The sequence below is a fragment of the Heloderma suspectum genome, chromosome 1, assembly GCF_057233095.1.
Source record: "Heloderma suspectum isolate Gila_16-S chromosome 1, 16-S_ref, whole genome shotgun sequence".
NCBI lineage: Eukaryota > Metazoa > Chordata > Lepidosauria > Squamata > Helodermatidae > Heloderma > Heloderma suspectum.
Genome location: NC_139458.1, coordinates 131,278,731 through 131,299,461, shown reverse-complemented (window position 1 = coordinate 131,299,461; position 20,731 = coordinate 131,278,731). Strand labels below are relative to the sequence as shown.

General features: G+C 41.7%; 1 protein-coding gene across 8 annotated transcripts in view; it reads left to right on the top strand.

Annotated features, from left to right (window-relative positions):
• CPT1A (carnitine palmitoyltransferase 1A) overlaps positions 1-20,731 on the top strand; it is an 80,983-nt gene that overhangs the window by 667 nt on the left and 59,585 nt on the right. For 4 of the 8 annotated variants that reach the window (XM_084858161.1, XM_084858152.1, XM_084858122.1 and 1 more), the window contains exon 2: positions 19,352-19,505. In XM_084858161.1, coding sequence (XP_084714287.1) covers positions 19,365-19,505 — 141 coding nt within the window. In that variant the 5' untranslated portion in view covers positions 19,352-19,364. Of the gene's footprint in view, positions 1-39; positions 283-7,802; positions 8,007-19,351; positions 19,506-20,731 lie in introns of all 8 variants that reach the window. The other 4 variants (XM_084858131.1, XM_084858104.1, XM_084858141.1 and 1 more) reach the window with 2 other exon arrangements.

Here is a 20,731-nt window from a genome sequence, read left to right as displayed (position 1 = left end):
CCAGTGTTTGGGTTTGTCTCCCCGCTTTTTTTATTTCAGGCAGTCCTTGGCCGTGGGGTCACCTGTGCAAGTGTCGTCTCCCCCGCCTTGCTTTTTCTATTATTGGTACCAGTCTTTTTTTTTAAACTGGAAAATGCTCCACTGAGGATAAACAATTTAGAACTGCATTTTACTGAACGTTGTCATGTGGTGGGAGAAAAGCTATCTACTTGTCACCGCTTCAGCCGGCTGAAATGTCTCATTCTTAGAGAGGGCTGCTGCAACCTTTAATTGACTTAACCGGTAAACAAAGTAAATCTTTAACAGTCATAGATTACAACTCCACCCCCACCTCCATAAATACATGAAACAGAAATGCAAAGGTCTGCTGCTGCCTAAACTGCACGGACTTGCTTGCTTCCTCTTTTCTCCCCCCTCCCCTACTATTTTTTGAAACAGAAACTTAGGGCACAATATGCTGGGAGTTGTAGGCCATTTTTCTGTCTAATCATGCATAGGATTGTGTTTTTAGATTGCAATCCTCACACATAACTGAACACACTGGGACTTCTGAGTAATATGTAAGATTGTACTGTTAAAAGGTGACCTTTCTTTCCAGCTTGTATTTGAAGTGAGCTGATATTTTGTATTTGAATGAAACCACTATGGGTTTTCCTATAGCAATAAAAAGCATAGGTCACTAAATCAGGCAATGAACAGTTGAAATCAATAGTATATCTTTTAAAATCTGGATTGTCCATAATACCAATGTGATTTTAGCTTTTCTTTTTAGAAGAGCTATTCTGGTTCTTATGTGTTACTGCACATATTACTGTTGGCTATTCCAAATTCCCATATTTATGAAAGGGAAACCTTAAGGTGGTCATCTCCTGACTATGGCTGGCAAATATATTATATGGTAAACAAACATCACTTCACACATAAGATAAATCCATAAGGCATGAATATTGTGGTTTTGGAGAAATACAAGTTTGTTTGAACTTAACTGATGAAGTTAGATAAGTAAAACAGATACGTTGATCAGTTAATCAGTTCTTGGTCCTAGAATATGCAAATATAATCTTTCTCAAGTACAGCTCCTTTGTGTTTAAGACACAAAAGTAAATTATTCACTAGTATATCTCTTGTTGAGGAAAGGCAAGTTTTTATGTAATACAAACAGTGAAAGAAATGAACTGATTGCATCTCTTGTGAACCTGTACTTCTTGATTTCAGATCAGTTGTGAGCAATGAAAATGTGGGGAAGCATAGTGAGATAGGGTAAATAATACGTAATCTCTGAGCATTATGAACAGGTAAATCTATCCCTATAAATTGTTTATGCAGAAATTCTAGGACATGCAGCTGTGCAGAGTGCCTGAGCCTTGCAGGAACTTGTAGATCAACATTTGATACTGAGGAAATAAATGGCATTATGCACAACCTGGGATTAAGAAAGTTTTTGGTATGTAGAAGTATGAACAACCCATGACAAAATGTGACCATGTAAGTTGGGTGTTTGTGACAGAAGGTTATGATGGCTCTTTGAGCGGCTTCTAAAGATCTTCATTAAAACTTCATATTGCACCATCATGGTCTTCTGCTGCATTGAGGGTAAATTGTCATAAACCATGTGGCAGTTCTAGTATTATTGGAATAGCTGGGTGAGGTAGCAGTGAGCAGAATCCTCTTTGTTTAAATCTTAAATGGAAAGTGTCTTTGATACTTGTCAGAATTCTTTACTGGACTTGGAATTACATAGTTTGCAGTTTAGGAATAATCTCAGAATAGGCAAACTAAAGAGTAATGGTTGCGGTGGTTACACATAAACAATGCCACAAAATGAATTGCTAACCAAGTGTGATGTAGTTCTCCAAGAATACATGTTTAAAGTTCGTTCTGATATAGGACCCCCCCCCCCCCCCGGTTCAGGACAACTATTTCAAATTTTTTGATTGATACGTTTAAGTCGAGAAAAATATGATTTGAGCTTCCCACATGTGAAACTAGACAAAACAGTATTTAAGCAGGCCTTATATAAAGAGGTTTGCAACCATAAGAATGGATTGGGGAGGGGCCAGAGCTCATTGATGGTGCACATGCTTTGCATGCAGAATGTCCCAGGTTCAGCCCCCAGCATCTCCAGGTAGGGCTAGTAAAGAATCCTGCCTGAAACCCTGAAGAGTCAGTGTTGACAATAGTGGGGTATATGGACTCGTATAAAGCAGTTTCCTATGTTCCTGTTGCTGGAAAAGAAGGATGATCTCGTGAATGCGTTGTATGTTAATGTGGGTGGGCAACATTCAGTTGCTACACTGTTCTTAAAGTTGAGTGGAGAGGCATGAGGCTACCACATAATGCTGAAAGAGAGAATAGTGAGAATTAATCTAGATTGGGGGGGGGAATGACTTGTAGCCCTCCAGATGCTTTGGCCTATACCTCCCATCAGCCCTATCCAGCATAGTGAATGGTTAATGATGATGGGAGTTTCAGGCCAAAACTTCTGGAGAGTCACAAGTTGCCCACTCCTGATAGATATTATACAAATGTTTGTAGAGGGGATTGTATGCTTTTCACTTCTCAGAACTTGGGTTGTTGAATTGTGTACAATCTAAATGTTAGCAAACAACTTGTGCGTTAGGCTGTGTTGTGAGAAATTTGCCATCTGGATTGGTGTGTCACAAAAGTATTGCCATGTATTTTGTTCCCTCTCCTCCCTTCACTGGCCTCTCCTCTTGAATATTTTAAAATAGAAAATGGTTTCTAGAGATAGTGTGGAGTTGATTTTACAATTTTCAGGTTGAACTTGTTGTTGGCATATGGATGCAAGCTGCCTAGAGGTTTGTTTGGGTTTCTGTTTGTATGAAATCTAGTTGGGGAGATGTCAGCATAGAGATTGAGAGTCCAAGGAGAAGAGAAACAGTGCCTAATACAGCACAGTTTGCTATCCTAGGGCTATTTTTAAAATATTCAATCTTCAAACACTTATTCCTGGAATAGCAGGTGCAGGGGTTCTTTAACTTCCATATTAAAAGTGCATATGCTTATGCTGGATGACATGAGATTGTCGGGACTTAAAAACCATCAGGTAAATCAATGGAAGTGACTTGTATTGAAACTATTAACTTAAGGCACAATCCTATGCATGTTTAAAGAGAAGAAAATCCTATGACTTTTTTCTGTCTAAACATGCATAGGATTGCATCCTTAATGAATTAACTAAAGTCTTCAAAGTCAGTGGTTTCCCTTTTTAATGTTGGATATCTTCTGGCTCAAATCTGTCAACTTTGAGATTATTAGTATCATATAAACCTATTAAAATTTTCTTGTAGAAATACATTAAAAGTACTGTACAGAAGTGAAAACTAGAAAAATACAATCCATAGAAACAATGCAATTAAAACAATTTAAATACCTACAGTAGGGGTGAGGAACCCTTCAGATGTTATTGGAGTGTACCTCCCATCAACCATAGCCAGCATAGCATCAGCAAGTGAAGGCTGATGGGAGTTGAAGTCCAGCAACATCTGGAGGGTTACAAGTTCCCCATCCTTGACCTATAAACTTAAGGTGCAGTCCTATACTGTATGGGAATAAGTCTCATTAAATTCAGTAGATGTGACTTCTGAGTAGCATCACATAGGATTGTGCTATAGAAGTGTTTAATCCTATTCACATTTACATGGGAGTAAGTCCCTTCAAAAGCAGTGGGTCTTACTTTTGAGTAAAGGGTAGGATTGCACTGCATGACAGCAACATAAGTGGGAAATAAGCAGCCAGAAGAAAGGGAAGAGTCAGAGTCTCAGTCTCTCTCCCCCCCCCCCGTGTGTGTTCATCTGCAGAGAGTTCCAGAGAATGGCCTGATACTCGTCTTGCTTTGGTGGTATGGCGCTACAGTAGTACTGCTCCTTCCTGCGATACTAGGGTAATAGGAGAAATCTTGACCACAAGGGAGGAGCTCACATGGCATTTCCTCCCTGAACACCAGCATCAGCCCTGGAAAAACTGGGTTAATAGTGGCATGGGAGGAGCTGCGGTATGGGATTTTCCTCATGCTGATCCCAAAGGGTAAAAAGAAACACGCGAGAGAAGGTGGCCATAACCTTGCTGTTTTTTTCCAGCATTTGCACATTCTTTATTAAATGTGCTGGGGATTCCAGTATTTGTATTAAAAAAAAAATAACAGTAGCCCAAGCTGTTTGCATTGTAATTTGGAGACGAAAATAATATTTCTGTATCAATTTTATGCTTTTATACACCTGAAGATCAAATTTGCAGCTGTGGTGGCTGGTGTCTAAAGCACTGAACTTTAGTTTTCCTTTGCATTTCCTTTCCTGCGTTTTCAGTGCATAGTTCGTAAGCGCTTTATGGTTTTCTTGGGATGTTAGTGGTGCTTCGGGTTTGATTAGCAACATGGGACGCTGAAACGGATTCTGTAGTCTAGAGCGTGGAAGACAAATTGAGCATTTTGTAGTCTGGTGGTGTGTTGTGCATCAGCGTAACCTTTTACCTACTTTTCTTAGTCTGTCATGTGATCTTTCCCTGCTGTGCAGGAAGGGCGGGGTTTCAAGAAGGACGCTGCTTCCAGAAGTGCCTTTCAGATGACATACTGCATGGCTCCGTAAAACTAAATCACAAGATCCTAATAATATTGAGGTGGGGATGAGAGGGGGAAATGAAAAAAAGGCACAAGAAGCTTCTATTTCTGGAACTCTAAGTCAAGCATGTGTTCTTGCCTTGCTCCAAACAGAAATAGTAGCATCCATCTTCCTTCTTGAAGTATCGTTTCTGGTAAATATTCAGTTGTCTGAAAGCAAAAGTGGCAGTTTACACCGTAGTTGTAGATGAGTCTTCATCCTGTCAGCTCCAATGCTTTGGGGAAATACCTCATGGAATTCAGTTGTTTTACTACTCCAAAGTAGCCACTTTATATAGGGAAATATTCCAGTATTTGGCCATAAAGTTTAGTTCTAGACATCTTTCTGTTTCTTGTTAGATTTGCTTCCCTCTGAACAAATTAATCATTCTACCTGCCGTCCTTGACAATATGTTTTGTCCCCTGTACCATAGTAATCCTCTTGAGTACCTAGGGAATGTAGCTCAATGGTTTATGAAGTGATGCTACTTACATACAGGGGATAATTGCTGCTGTCTTTCAGTTACTTTAGAATTATGTAAACTGAGAACTGATTTTTAAAAAATTAAGCTATCCCAAGTGGTGTGTCTTACCTCAGGTCTATCATTCTTTCTTCTGTCTATTTCTTTGCGTTTGTCAGCCACGAGAAATATCTGCAGTGGTCTCCTAAGAATTATGTGTATGCATATAATTTGTGTGAATCCAAAGTTCTCTCTCTCTCTACATTCTTAAGTGGAATATTTGTAAGTGATGTATTTACAAAGGATGAGTTTTAGGAAATCTGCTTATTTATTTATTTATTTATTTATTTCTATACCGTCCAATAGCCGAAGCTCTCTGGGTGGTTCACAAAAACTAAAACCAAACAACACACAATAAAACAATTTAAAATATATAGAACATTAAAACCACAATATAACAATACAACCACAATAAAACCTAGCAGCAGTACAGGAGTTTAAAATACAGATTTAAAACAGCAAAGATAAAAATTTAGAAAGCTAAAATGCCTGGGAAAATAAAAAGGTCTTCACCTGGTGCCGAAAGGAGTACAATGTAGGCGCCAGGCGAACCTCACTAGGGAGCTCATTCCAGAGCCGGGGTGCCACAACAGAAAAAGCCCTCCTCCTATTAGCCACCCGCCTCACTTCCTTTGGCAGGGGCTCACGGAGAAGGGCCGCTGATGATGATCTTAAGGTCCGGGCAGGCACATATGGGAGGAGGCGATCCTTCAGGTAACCTGGCCCCAAGCTGTTAAGGGCTTTGAATGTTAACACCAGCACTTTGAATCGGGCCCGGAAATGGACTGGCAGCCAGTGCAGCTGGAAAAGTACTGGCATAATATGAGCTCGCAGGCCAGTCCCTGTTAACAATCTTGCTGCCCTATTTTGGACCAGCTGAAGTTTCCGGACCGTTTTCAAAGGCAGCCCCACGTATAACGCATTGCAGTAATCTGCTTTCAAATGTAATTTAAATTCCTACTGTTTGTACAGCATTTTTTAAAAAAAAATCTTGTGTTTGCAGCAAGTCACATGTGTTGAGGTGTCCTGTTCCTGTTACGTAGCGGGAAGGGGGATGCTATTGCTCTGTTTGGGAAACTATTAATCACTTTTGTCAGTAACGTAAAGCAATACCATTTTAAATATTGGAATTTTGGGTGTTTTATGACCTGTACCCCTGGGGTCTCCAATGTGGTACCAGTGAGTGCCAGTGTGCCCACAGCCACCTCTCTTGGCACCTGCTAGGCTCCCTGCCTCTCCTGATTGTTTTTTAAAAATTAACTGGGAGGCTGGCTTGCTGCAAAGCAAAGTGCTGCCCTCCAGTGCCACCTTTATTTGGGTTCAAAAGACTTTTTTAGTGATTTGGACTTCAGATGTTGCCTCTGCCTCGTACTTAGGTTTTGGGGCAAATGAATTGTTTGACTTCTCAGAAATGAGTGTTCTCTGATTGGCCATGTCTATGGGACAAGGCTCCCTCATAGCAGCCATTTTGTGAGTGCCCACCACACTCTCAGAATTCTAAATGTGCCCACCAGCCCAAAAAGCCTGGGGACCCCTGGCATACCTTAGTGAAATGTTGGCTACATCTACATGACATACAGTGCCCTAGTAATGTATACAATGGGGATACCAGGCCACACATTCCAAGGTGGCACTGGCATTGAAAATAACCGTGTCATACACCCCATCTATGAGGTTTACTGTTGCATACATGACCAGTGCTATGGGGTAGCAGCTACACTGTGGTGGTTAGTTAGTTAGTTAAAATTTATAAAATGCACTTCATCCACAGGATTCCATAGTGGTGTAATCTATATATTAGCATATGTTCTTCTTTAGGAACACACAATAAATGGACGTTGTTTAGATCAGGGGTAGGCAATCTGGTGCCCTGTAGATGTATTGACTCCTTGACCATTAGCCATGTTGACTGAGGCTTATAGGAGATGTAGTCCAAAACATCTGGAGTGTGCCAGGTTGCCTAACAATGGTTTAGATAATTTTTTATGAAAGCCACTCTGTCAGTAATGTAACAGATCCTACTACCTGGAACACACTTTTCATCTAGCTTTAAAATTAGCCCCATTGGGAAATGCAAATTCTGATCAAGACAAGATATACTTAGAAGTAAAGGTTAGTAAAAGTCTTGCCCTTACCAGCAGAGCTGGAATGGGGAGATGCCAATAGCTTGAGCTGGGAATCCCCTCTATTATCTTTTAGTGGTGGCCTAAGTCTTAACTGCCTCCTCTGGGTCAATGGGACAGGTGTAAACAATACCAGCATGTGACTTGAGAGTTGCAGATAGTATTATCTGCAGATAGTATTATTCAGCAGTTTGGTGCAAAGGATCCTGGGGCGTGGGTCTTGGATTGTGCTGCAGCTTAGAAGTGAATAAGGTGCCGCTGCAATTGAGTAAGCTCATCAATTACTAATGAGTAAATAGTATGGTATTAAAAGGTACTTGCAAATTAACCCTGTGAATACAACTGGTGATTTTAAGATTGAGCAGGGCCTAGTAACATTTTAACCTTTTACATCTCTTGTAGCTTATGATGGGAATGAGATGCTTTCATGAGTGTATAGAAGAGAGTTGCTTACTTACCTAGACTGTGAATTTACACAATAGCCAATACCACTGCCCTGCTGACAAGCTGTGTTGTATTTCTTTGTTTTTTCCTGCCACCTAGGGTTTCTATTTGTCCATTGCCTAATGATGTGGCTTGCAGGCTCTGCATAGATTTGTTGAGAAGTTGGGCATGATTTTCTAGCATTGGCACCTAATGAGTTGCGTTCCACAAAAGCATGTTCAGGATCTCTGGCGTTCCAAGCCATAGATAAATCTCCAGCATCTGTCAACTCTTACCTTCTTTGTCTTGTGCAAGCCTTTTCAGGTTGGTATATTTCTGCACCGTTTTTTCTTCTTTGCTGTGCTGTGCTTTATATAGTTTTACCTATCTACCACTGTGCTCTTTTTTTCCTTCTGATTTCTCTTCTGTTATCTTTTGAATGAGGCCCCCATTTATTTGAATTTCCCCCCATCACCCTTGATCAACTTTTTCACACTTGCATTGATCCTCTTTCCTCTCTGATCCTATCAAATTCTTTTTATTTTCCTTTTATCCAGTGCTTTACACCACACTTTGTTCAGGATCACAGCCTTAACAAGCGAGATGAAAGTATGAACATATTGTGTTGAGCTTATCCCCCCATTTTTAAAAACAATAAAAACCCCTCCTGATTTTTATTTTATAAAAATGTAGTCCAAAACATCTGGAGGGTGCCAAGTTGCCTAACCCTGGTTTAGAACATAGAAATTCCAACTATTTCTAGACTAGCCATTATTTCACACTGATTTAAAACACTATGAAAATATAAAGAAGCAATATAAACAAAGTTAGTACGATATTACTAAACAAAGCATGCTATTTTCACATGAAAAATTTCATAATCATTTAAAAAATATTTTAAATACTCATGCATTTGCTCCCTTTCTGCTATGTGTGGAGTTAAAATGGAGTATTTGTGTGCATGTATATAAAACTGTAAGGAACAGCATTCATGCTGAATGATTGGTAAAAGGGAAGGAGTTATGTCTTCCCTTTAGAAATTTTATTTCCCTGGGTATTGTATAGTACCTGATAAAAGTGTGTGCGTGCCGGGGGGGGTGGGATTAGGGAAATTATGTTGTAGAATACGCAGTACGGAACCAGAACATGGGGCTCCATAAAATTTACAACATGTATCTACGCTGCACTTTCCACATGGTGTTTCCATTATCTGAATGCATTAAAGATCTAGTCCTATCATTTGAGTCTCTCTTGGCCCCAAACACTGTGAGAGTTACTTTCCCCAGATTTTATAGCTCTAGTTCAGTGTGGCTGCTGGATACCTAAATCCACAGTGAGAAAGTAGTTCCCAGACAATAGAATGAAATAGCACAATAATGGGCTTCACCGCATAGTCTAATAGGGAAGCTCCAGGAGTTTGTCTAGGCTATGGCTATGAAATTTTATATCTCCTTTACTAAAGGTGATTGATTGGCTTCAGAAGGGTAGCTTATTCAGCATACGATTTATTGATCGGGGGGCATGCTTGGTTAAAAGATAACCTTTGTTCTTGGTAGCAGAAACATCACCAAAGTATTTTCATCTATTAACAGGGATGTTTTGTTTTTCTTTCAGATATCAGTCTGTTCTTTTTCTGATTGCTGGGTGGACTTTTAGTTTTTTGTTTTGTTTCTGGGATATTATGTTTTGTTACAGTGCAATAAAAATAATAGACTAAGCTGCTGCTTGGATCCAAAGCAATAGGACACCAAGGGGGAAAAAGTTATGCCTTTAGTTAATACTGTAGCACAAGTTGAATTGATCACCTGTTTTAGATAATGGAATAGTTGCATCTATTCCTCCTGAGAATGCATTGTATGTACCCCTGCCCCCTTTATACTATATTGGTATGAATACTCGGGAATTTTTTTCAAAAATAGGATGAATGTTAACAGTTATAGGCAACTTCAAAAACTATGGAGCTATTGCTAAGTGAAGAGAATGTCACAAGCTTTGTTTCTGGCTATATACCACTCACTCTGCCATTCCTTAACAAGGTTTGTCCACACATGCTTTGCCAGATGGAATGCCAGCAACCCAAACCAATGCTTCCTGTTTGCTTGAGTAATTTAACGTAGCTTCTGCGTTCCTTGCAATAGAGAGATCTGCATTGCTAAACTGGGACGCGTGCTCTGTAATGTTGTGCCCTTTTACCTACTTTTCTAAACAAACATGTGACCGTTTCAGAAATGTGGAGGCGGGGAAAGACTCGGCAGCCCTATTAGAACTTCTTTAAAAAGCAAGAGCATGATCTTTAAGGAGGCATGATAGTTTGGGTTGGGATTAATTTCTTTAAATACCCAGTTATCTGCTCATAATATCGAATCTTCTTTCACTAGTGGTAGTTGCAAATTTCAAGTTCTTTTCTCTGAGAAACACATACTACAAGTGATACTACTGTTCGTATTATCAATGTTCAGGCCTTGTAACTAAACAAACTGAACCTCATCTTTCAGTCTCCTGTGTTGTAGCCAAATATTTCTCAGGCTACATCATAGTTGCATGTGACATCTCTTGTATTTGTCTATAGGTGTCGAAGAATACCATAGGAGGCTAGTGAATATTTTCTTTGGGGATTGATATGGTTGAAGCGGAGAAGCATTCAGTTTTAAAACTTAATTTGGAGGGGGTGGAGAAAGTCATTTTCAGTGTCAGTGTCTCAAACTCCAAGCTTCTTTATGAAGTGTGCCATTGTAGTTCTAATTTTCACACAAGCATTCCTAAATCTCTTCCCTAAAATGTATAAATGGGAGTCAAGTCAGCCACCGGGAATACAGGAAACTACTTTAGACCAAGTCAAACCATTTGTTCATCTAGTCTACTCTGACTAACAAGAGATGGGGAAGAAATTTGTTTGGTTTGGATTTCAGTGTGAAGTTACCTAATTGTTCACTTTCAAACCAATACACCAACCAGAATTCATTAACCTTTGAAATTTGCACTTCTACAAATTTTGCAATAGAGTTCTCCAATCAAAAAGTATAAAAAATGCATATATTAAGGGAAAGTACACACAAAAATCTGTATACGAATGAAAATAATGTTAAACTGCGTTATATTAGGGAAAGATTTATAGTAGAAAAGCGTATATAATGCAAAATTGTGTACAGAAATGCATGTATTAGGAGATATGCGCGTGGAAATGCATATAGAATCATAGAATAGGGTTGAAAGGGGCCTGCAAGACCATCGAGTCCAACCCCCTGCTCAGTGCAGGAATCCAAGTCAAAGCATCCCTGACAGATGGCTGTCCAGCCTCATCTTGAATGCCTGCAGTGTGGGAGAGCCCACCACCTCCCTAGGTAATTGGTTCCATTGCCATATTGCTTTAACAGTCAGGAAGTTTTTCCTGATGTTCAGCCGGAATCTGGCTTCCTGTAACTTGAGCCCATTATTCAGTGTCCTGCACTCTGGGAAGATCGAGAAGAGATCCTGGCCTTCCTGTCTGTGACAACCTTTCAAGTACTTGAAGAGCACTATCCTATCTCCCCTCAGTCTTCTCTTCTCAAGGCTAAAAATGCCCAGTTCTTTCAGTCACTCCTCATAGAGCCTTGTTTCCAGTCCCCTGATCATCTTTGCTGCCCTCCTCTGAACCCTCTCCAGTTTGTCTGCATCCTTCTTAAAGTGTGGTGCCCAGAACTGGACATAGTACTCAAGATGAGACTTAAGCAGTGCTGAGTAGAGGGGGACTAGTACTTCTGGGGATTTGGAAGCTATGCTTCTATTAATGCAGCCCAAAATAGCATTTGCCTGTTTTGCAGCCACATCACATTATTGGCTCATATTCAGCTTGTGATCTACAATGTTTCCAAGATCCTTCTTGCTTGAGCCAAGTATCGTCCTTCTTGTAACTGTGCATTTGGTTTCTTTTTCCTAGGTGCAGAACTTGGCATTCATCCCTGTTAAATTTCATTCTGTTGTTATCTGCCCAGCACTCCAGCTTATCAAGATCACTTTGAATTCTGTTTCTGTCTTCCAGGGTATTAGCTACCCCCCCAATTTTGTGTCATCTGCAAATTTGATCAGCATTCCCTGCACCTCCTCCTCCAAGTCATTAATAAAAATGTTTATTTTTTATTAATTGCTTTATCATCTGCTCTAGAATTTGACTGGTCTGTAGTTCCCAGGTTCCTCCTTTTTGCTCTTTTTGAAGATAGGGACAACATTAGCCCTCCTCCAGTCATCTGGCCCTTCACCCGTCCTCCATGATTTCTCAAAGAGAATAGACAGCGGTTCTGAGAGTTCTTCTGCCAGTTCCTTTATTACTCTAGGATGAAGTTCATCTGGCCCTGGAGATTTGAACCCATTCAAAGTAATTCGATGTGCCTTGACCATATGCCTGTCATTCTCAAGCTGCAATCCTGCCCTTTCAGCCTGAACTTTGCCCTCACCAGTGGGGTCATAGACCCTCTTTAGGGAGAAGACTGAGCCGAAGTAGGAACTGAGCACTTCCGCCTTTTCTTTGTCATCTGTAAGCATTTTGCCATCCTTATTTAATAGCTGAACCACCATTTCTTTCCTCCGTCTTTTACTATTCCCGTATCTGAAGAAAGCCTTTTTGTTGCTTTTAGCATCCCTCGCTAACCTCAGCTCGTTCTCAGCTTTAGCCTTCCTGACGCCATCCCTGCAATTCTGGGCTACCTGCCTGTACTCTTCCTTTGTAGCTTGGCCTTCCTTTCATTTCCTGTATGTGTCCTTTTTTGTTTTCAGGTCTTCTCTAAGCTATTTGTGAAGCCATTGGCTTCTTCTGTTGTCTTCCACCTTTTATTCTTGTTAGAATTGTTTGTAATTGTGCCTTGAGAATTTCCTTTTTTAAAAACTGCCACCCATCTTGGACTCCTTTTCTCATTAGAGTCGCTTGCCATGGGACCTTACTTATCATTGTTCTGAGTTTATTAATACTGGCTTTCCTAAAATCCAGAGTACGCATTTGGCTACACTTGGCTTTTGCTTCCTTTAGAACCAAGTACTCAAGTATAACGTGGTGACTTTCCCCCAGAGTTCCCATAACTGCTACTTTATCCACTGCATCATCTCTGTTGGTTAGGATCAAGTCAAAGATAGCTGTTCCTCTAGTTCCTTCCTCCACTTTCTGTAGGAGGAAGTTATCATCAACACAAGTGAGGAATTTCTTGGAGGGCCATGTTTTGCAGAATGTGTCTCCCAACAAATATTGGGGAAATTGAAGTCCCCCATTATTACTACATCATGTTTCCTTGAAACATTGGCAATTTGCTTTTCAGAAGTTTCATCATCTTCTCCTTGACTGAGTGGCCGGTAGTAGACTCCAACCACCATGTTCCTTTTATTCTTTGCTCCATTTATTTTTACCCAGATTATCTCGATGGGGCTACCATGCTCATCCTCCTGAATTTCTGTGCAGAGATATGTATTTTTAACATATAGTGTGACCCCACCTCCCTTTCTGTTCCTTCTGTTCTTTTTGAACAAGTTATATCCTTCCATTGCTGTATTCCAGTCACGGGAGTCATCCCACCAAGTTTCAGTTCCAAGTTTCTTGCAAACTTTTAAAAGATTCTCAAAGTTTGGCACAAACCAATCTTAAAATTGGAAAACTGCAAAACCAAATGAAACCAAAACTGACATTCATCTATCCCTAACTCTGGCAGTAACTTTCCAGGACCTTGAGCAGAGTTTTTTCCAGTTACCTGCTCGTTGATCCTTTTAACTAGAATGCCTGGGGACTGAACCAAGGAAGACTTCTTGCATGCGAGGCCTATTAGGGATGGGTGAGAAATTTGTTTGGTTCGTGTTTCAATGTGAACTTACCAAATCTACTCTTCTCCAATTTAGACATGAACCAGAACATTTGGCCATCAAAATCCATACCTTTCCAAAGTTTGTGATGCAGTTTGCAGAAAAATATGCACGAAAAATGCACATATTTTGAAAAATGTGCAACAAAAATGTGCATGAAATAGTTTTTTGTGTTGACTAAGACACAAAAAATGCAATCCAATATGGAAGTGGGATGGAACAAACTTCTAATTGGGAAAAATGAGAACCTGAGCGAAATTGAGCTTGACAGATTCGTTCATCCCTAAGCTCTGCCACTAAGCATGGCATCCTCCTGGATTGACTCTGTGGGATGGGCATTGGAGGCACCGTGTTACAGTGGTTCTGGTCCTACCTACGGGGCCGATTTCAGAGAGTAACATTTGGTGACTATTCCTTGGCCTCTTGGCAATTGAGCTATGGGGTGCCGCAGGGTACCATCTTGTCCCCAATGTTGTTTAACATCTATATGAAGCCACTGGGAGTGGTCATTAGGGGATTTGGAGCCATCAGTATGCTGGTGACACACAGCAGTACCTCCCTGTGACATCTGAATCAGGAGAGGCTGTGCAAGTCCTGGACCAGTGCCTGAACTCAGTAATGGGTTGGATGAGGGCCAATAAACAAACTGAATCCTGGCAAGACAGAAGCCCTGTGCGAGAGTGGTTCCATCCGGGAGATAGGCTCATTGCCTGTTCTGGATGGGGTTGCAGTCCCTCTGAAAGATTAGGTCCGTAGTTTGAGAGTACTCCTAGATCCATCACTGTCACTAGAAGCCCAAGTGACCGCTGTGGCTTGGAGTGTCTTTTACCAGGTTCAGCTGGTTCGCCAGCTACGGCAGGGATAGCTTGGCTACAGTGGTACAGGCATTCGAAACCTCAAGTCTGGATTACTGCAATGCGCTCTATGTGGGGCTGCCTTTGAGGCTGGTCTGGAAGGAAGCTGGAGCTAGTGCAGAATGCAGCAGCTCAGCTGTTGTCATGGACTGCCCCTTCTCAGCATGTAACTCCTTTGCTGAGGGAACTGCACTGGCTGCCTATTCACTACTGGGCCAGGTTTAAGGTATGATTACTAGTATACAAAGCCCTAGTGTACAAAGCAAAACTTGGGACCAGGATACCTGAGAGCGCCTTTTTCTTTACCAACTTGCCCAGTCACTGATGTCATTGGAGGGCTTGCTTCTGGTAGTTCCACATGGACCTATGGCCTGGTTGGAGTCCACTAGGAAAAGAGCCTTCAGCATGGTGGCCCCCTTCCTGTGGAATTCCCTGTCTTTGGAGGTCAGGCAGGGCCAACTTTGTGTTTTCAGCACCTCCTGAAGACACTGCTATTTTGAGAGGTCTTCCCTGAGTGACTAGCTGTGGTTTATTAAGTTCACATAGGATGTGTCGTACAGGCATTTCTGCCCTCCCTGCCCTGGAATGCCCCAGCCACGCCCCTTTTGGCCGCTCTGCACTCCGGCAAGCACGGAGGATGAGGCTCTTCCGCGCTGCCTCCGAGTGCGGGCTCTTACATCAGTTCCCGGATAACACAATATCCTATGGCCGTCTAGCCACTGTCTAGCAGCCATAGGATTGATCCCTTAATTGTGTTAATTACGGGGTTTTATTCTTTTGTTGTTCACTGCTCTGAAGTCTTTGATGTGAAGCGGTATATAAATCATGTAAATAAATAAATAAGCAGTGGTTTTTCCTTGACCAGGAAAGAAAACAACTGTCATCCCAAGGATTCTACAGATAATACAAAACTATACTCCATGAGTTGTGACCTCAGAACTCTTAACGATCTGATGTAGAAATGGAGGCTTCCATTTAAACTTGTATATTGCAAAGCATTGCAAAGTATTTTTAAGTCTTGTATTCATTATAAGAGATGGCAAGCTGTCCCCACATACCTTGATTTTCATTTGCTCAGAGCCATTAGACATGGCGCTGACTTAACAAATACGACAAAGTTATCTTCCTCACTATAATTAAATTCTTATTACTTGAAGCTTCCCTGCAATCTTGTATCACTCTTTCCTGGATGTATACCATCCCCTCTCCCACCTGTTAATCTGGCTGTGGCTGATATTGCAGAGCCACATCAAGATCAACATAATTTGCACAAATCTGTGCTAAATCCATCTGCTAAAGCTTCATACCGTAATATAGTGGTGAAGGGGATATGACCCAGGAGGGCCTTCAATCAAATTTCACCTTCCTCATGAACTCACTTAGGGGAATTAGACAAGTCACTATCTTTAGGCTGCATAGAAATGTATAATTACAACAGCTGTGTGTTTTTCTCCCATGGGGGGAGCCCAACTTAAGAACATAGGAAGGTGCCTTATACTGAGTCAGACCGTGGATGCATCTAGCCCAGTATTATCAGCGCTGACTGGTAGTGGCTCTTCAGGGTTTCAGGCAGGAATTTTTCCAACCCTTCCTGGAGACACTGGGCATTGAACCTGCAACCTTCTGCATGCAAAGCAGATGCTCTACACCTGAGCCACATCCCCAGCTTCTTCCCGCTATGCAAAATTTACATAGTAGCAATTCCAGTGCCCATTCAGCCATCTATCCCACTCATGCCTCAGGTAGGCTGTCTGCCTTAAAAAAAAAAAAGAAAGAAAAAAGCATTGCATATATGTTTATTTGATTAAATGTTCATGCATCTCCTTGTTTTTGTTTGTTTTTAAAGCACAGTCACAGTTATTTCTCCCACCCCAAGAACTGGCATGAGAAGTAGTTGTGTCGCCAACTTGCCAGGCATGACCTTAGGATTCCTATATTACCAGGGTGGTATGAGAACCAGCCATGCATGCTTCAGTGCCTTCCATACCACTGAGGTAACATAGGGCTGGTGCCCTTAAAAACATCCTGTCCATACGTGTGGCTCTCTTCCAGTGGAACCTTTCTATATGTGGTACATTGTGATAAAATCATTGGTAACCAAGAATCAATACACTAATTTGAAACTGATACTCCTGCCCTGCATATACACAAAATCAAAGGAGTAGTGATGTTTAGCTTGTCCTGGGAAGTAAACTATTTTGCTTTGGTATTAATCACTTGGAACTTATTCTGTTGCTAATAGCCATGCCAGTTCTGCTCCAATGCCCTTTTTGGTTCTTCTGTGTCTAATAATCCATTTATTAACATTATTTATATCCCACCCAATAACTAACGTTCTCTCAGCAGTTAACAATAAAACTTAAAACCATAAAACGTAAAAGTCAAAACAACTAAAAATCACATTGTCAATTAAAAGAAAGCCACTACCAGCAAAACATTAATACAGCAGAACTAAAAGTATTGAAAAATTAAAATGCCTGAGAAAATAAAAAGGCCTTCACTTGGCACTGAAAATACCATAACATAGGTACCAGGCAAACCTCTGAGGGAACACATTCCACAGCTGGGGTGTCACCACAGAATAGACGCTCTTCCTGCTTCACCTTATTTGACAGGAGTACCTGGAAAAGATGATCTTGAGGTCTGGGTAGGTATATGTGGGAGGAGGCAATCCTTCAGGTAACTTGGCCCCAAACCATTTAGAGCTTTAAAGGTTAATACCAGCACTTTGAATTGAGCCAGGAAACAGGCTGACAGCCAGTGCAGTTGGGAAAGTACTGCTGTAATATGATAACTGCTAATTTGTTTAGATAATATAATCGTAAATGTTAAAAGTAGGCATACTTTTAGAATATAAGCTAATAAGACAAGTTCTGATGCACAAAAGTTAGGAACAAAAGTGGGCTGTAGCATTGAAGAAAGGAAAATGTGCTTACAATTTGAATGGGGTACCTCTGTTGAACAGTGAACCAGAACATAGATGTTACTCTAAAAAATACTGCAAGTTTGGGGTGGGGGGGATGACCCAAGTACTTGTTAACTTAGAGTAGCACGCTATTAAGGATGCAGTTCTATGGGGATAGTTGGCTGCCTCTGAACTCGGAAGTGACCAGCTATCCAATGCAGTGTGGTCGGAGCACAGAGGGGATCTTCTCCTCTGTGCTCTAGCCGTCCTGCATTTGCAGCTAGATGGCCGATTTCAGCTGTCTAGCTGGGGTGCCTGGGGGGGGGGGGGAGCATCATAACGGCACATAAGAAGCATAACGGCACTTCTGCTATCCCCTCCCTGCCCCCAGGAATGCCCCCTTTCCCCCCGCTCTACACTGCTGTTATGAGCGTGGAGCCAGGGACAAACCACGCCACCTTCAAGGGGCGAGGAGGTGGTTTTCTGGGTACTGACCTTGGAGCGCTGGCTCTAACCTCTTTTCCCAGAAAATGAAAAATCCTATGGCCATTTAGCCGCTGTCTAGTGGCCATAGGTGGTGGTTGTTGTTGTTCAGTCGTTCAGTCGTGTCCGACTCTTCGTGACCCCATGGACCATAGCACGCCAGGCCTTCCTGTCCTGCGCTCTCTCCCGGAGTGTGCTCAAGTTCATATTCATTGCATCGGTGATGCTATCTAGCCATCTCATCCTCTGCCGTCCCCTTCTCCTTTTGCCTTCAGTCTTTCCCAGCATCAGGGTCTTTTCCAGAGAGTTTTCTCTTCGCATTAGGTGGCCAAAATATTTGAGCTTCAGCTTCAGTATCTGTCCTTCCAATGAGCACTCAGGGTTGATATCCTTTAGGATTGACTGATTTGACCTCCTTGCAGTCCAGGGGACTCGTAAGAGTCTTCTCCAGCACCACAGTTCGAAAGCATCGATTCTTCAGCGCTCAGCCTTCCTTAGAGTCCAGCTCTCACAGCCATACGTTGCTACTGGGAAAACCATAGCTTTGATTATATGAACCTTTGTTGGCAAGGTGATGTCTCTGCTTCTGACTATGCTGTCTAGGTTTGCCATAGCTTTCCTCCCAAGGAGCAAGCGTCTTTTAATTTCATGGCTACAGTCACCGTCTGCGGTGATCTTGGAGCCCAAGAAAGTAAAATCTGTCACTGCTTCCATTTCTTCCCCTTCTATATGCCAGGAAGTGATAGGGCCAGATGCCATGATCTTAGTTTTTTTAATGTTGAGTTTCAAACCAGCTTTTACACTCTCCTCTTTCACCCTCAACAAGAGGATTGTGCCCTAAATCTATAAAAATTTCTATTTAAAAGCTTCTGAAATGACTAAGGTGCTTCCAGATGAGACTTTCATTGTATAATAGCCCTTCCTCATTTGTTGAATTTTACAGGGGGTCCAGATGACATCATCTTCCATTTGTAACCCTTCCATATTTTCTTCTGTCTCTTCTTCTTACCACAAAAACATCCATTAAGGAGTGGAAGATGGACTAGCTGCACAACGTAATTTGACTGGAAGTGCTAGGAGCTGTCTGTCCAGAAGTCTCCTAACTTCAAATCTTTCTTCAGACTATATTCATGGTCTGCTTCTTTAGAGTGGGTTTCTGGCCAATTCTGGTATGCTCTCAGTCTTTGAAAGTAATGATTGGCTTGAATGTGGAACTCTGAAATTCTACAGTTGCTTCACTGTGTGTGTGCGTGTGTGTGTGTGTGTGTGTGTGTGCGTAGGGGAGGTCGGGATCCAATCTAGTTCTTAATGAGATAATGTGATTGCTCCATAACACAGACTTCTTGTCGTCAGTTGCCTTAGTTCAAAAGCGTCCTTTTACAGTGGACTTTGCTCTTCATGGTTGATGAGGCATATCTCTGAAGTGCTCTTAAATATTACAGAAGTGAGTAGCACTCCTGCAGTAGTTGACATCTGTGAAAAAACCAAGGTAGCGAGTACTTGGCCTGCACAACTTTGCACTAGATATCCTGTTCCCTATTTCTGATTAATTACTTCCTGCAAAGTAAGCGGCTACTAATACACAGTTTTAAAATTCTTTCATTTCACAGATACATTCTAACAATGGCGGAAGCTCATCAAGCAGTTGCGTTTCAGTTTACTGTAACCCCAGATGGAATTGATCTGCGTATGAGCCATGAAGCTCTCAGGCAGATCTATCTGTCTGGTCTCTACTCTTGGAAGAAGAAGTTCATCAGATTCAAGGTAACTTATACTGCAGATCTGAAACTAAACTCAGGCAATTCTGAACATCCATGTTTACTGTGCAACACTAATGGCGGTGGGGTGGTGCTTAACCCTTCTCCCATCTGCCACCTCCCCCCCCGCCCCCGAAAAAATCTGTTCTGGCTTTTTATTTTTCTTCCAAAAATACGCACTGCTGGGGAAGAATCAGTGAGCAGGGGAAATGTTTAATAGCCCCTTCCTCCCTGCCAGTTCTTCCCTGCAGGAGTGTTCTTACTCATGTGTTACTGTTAATCTGCAATTACATGTTTTGGAAGGCTGGATGATCAAAATAATGTGTAGTTCTGCCCTCAAATACAATGAAACTTGATAAATCAAGTGAAACCCCATTTAACCAGATTCTCTTGCTGCATCTCTTCACCTGGACTGCCTGCTGCCATAGAAAGACAAACAATCCAGTTTGATGCCGTGGACCCAGGGGAGGCCACGGTTCAAATCCCTCCTTAGATACGAAGCTCACTGAGTGGCTTGAGCAATCTCTATCAGCCCAACTTATCTCACTGAGTAGCTGGGTGGATGAAAGAGGGAAAATTTTAGGTATGCCACTTTAAGCTCAGTGGAAGAAAAGTGAGTTTACAAATGTAATGGCGAAGTTGCAATATGTTTTTTAAAGGTTCCCCATACTCTTCCCTCCTTTTTTCACACTCACACAGCACCTGACAAGCTTTGTTGTCCCTACCTACTGTTTCTCACAGTCCATTAACTGTATTTTCCACCTGAAACCTTATTGCTGTATCACTGAGCTACAGCTGCCCTTGGTGTCCTCTTGCTTTCATCATCCAGTAACTAATATTTTTAAAGTGTCTTTATAACCTGGGATTCTGAGAAGCCTTTCCTTTAGCCTACAGAGGTGCTTTGACAGTTTCAGTTTAGCCCTTTTAGGCTGTATGGACAAGAGCTGCAAGAGGAGGGAACAAAGGGGTTCCCTCCTCTTGCATTTCCCTTTGTTAGAGCCTACTTTTCTATGGCAGGAGGCAGTCCAAGTAAGAAATGTCTGCCTGGATTGCCCATTATTATTATGGACATGTATTGTGCTAGGTTTTCCTGGTTTGTGGGGTGGTATTTACAGCTGTGCAGATCTTCAGCTCCCCAAACAGTTTTCTGTAAGTACAAAGACCACCAGCTTTCCAGCAGTGCAATATTCATCAGTCTTCAATGTCCATCCGTCTCCATATATGCTCATACAC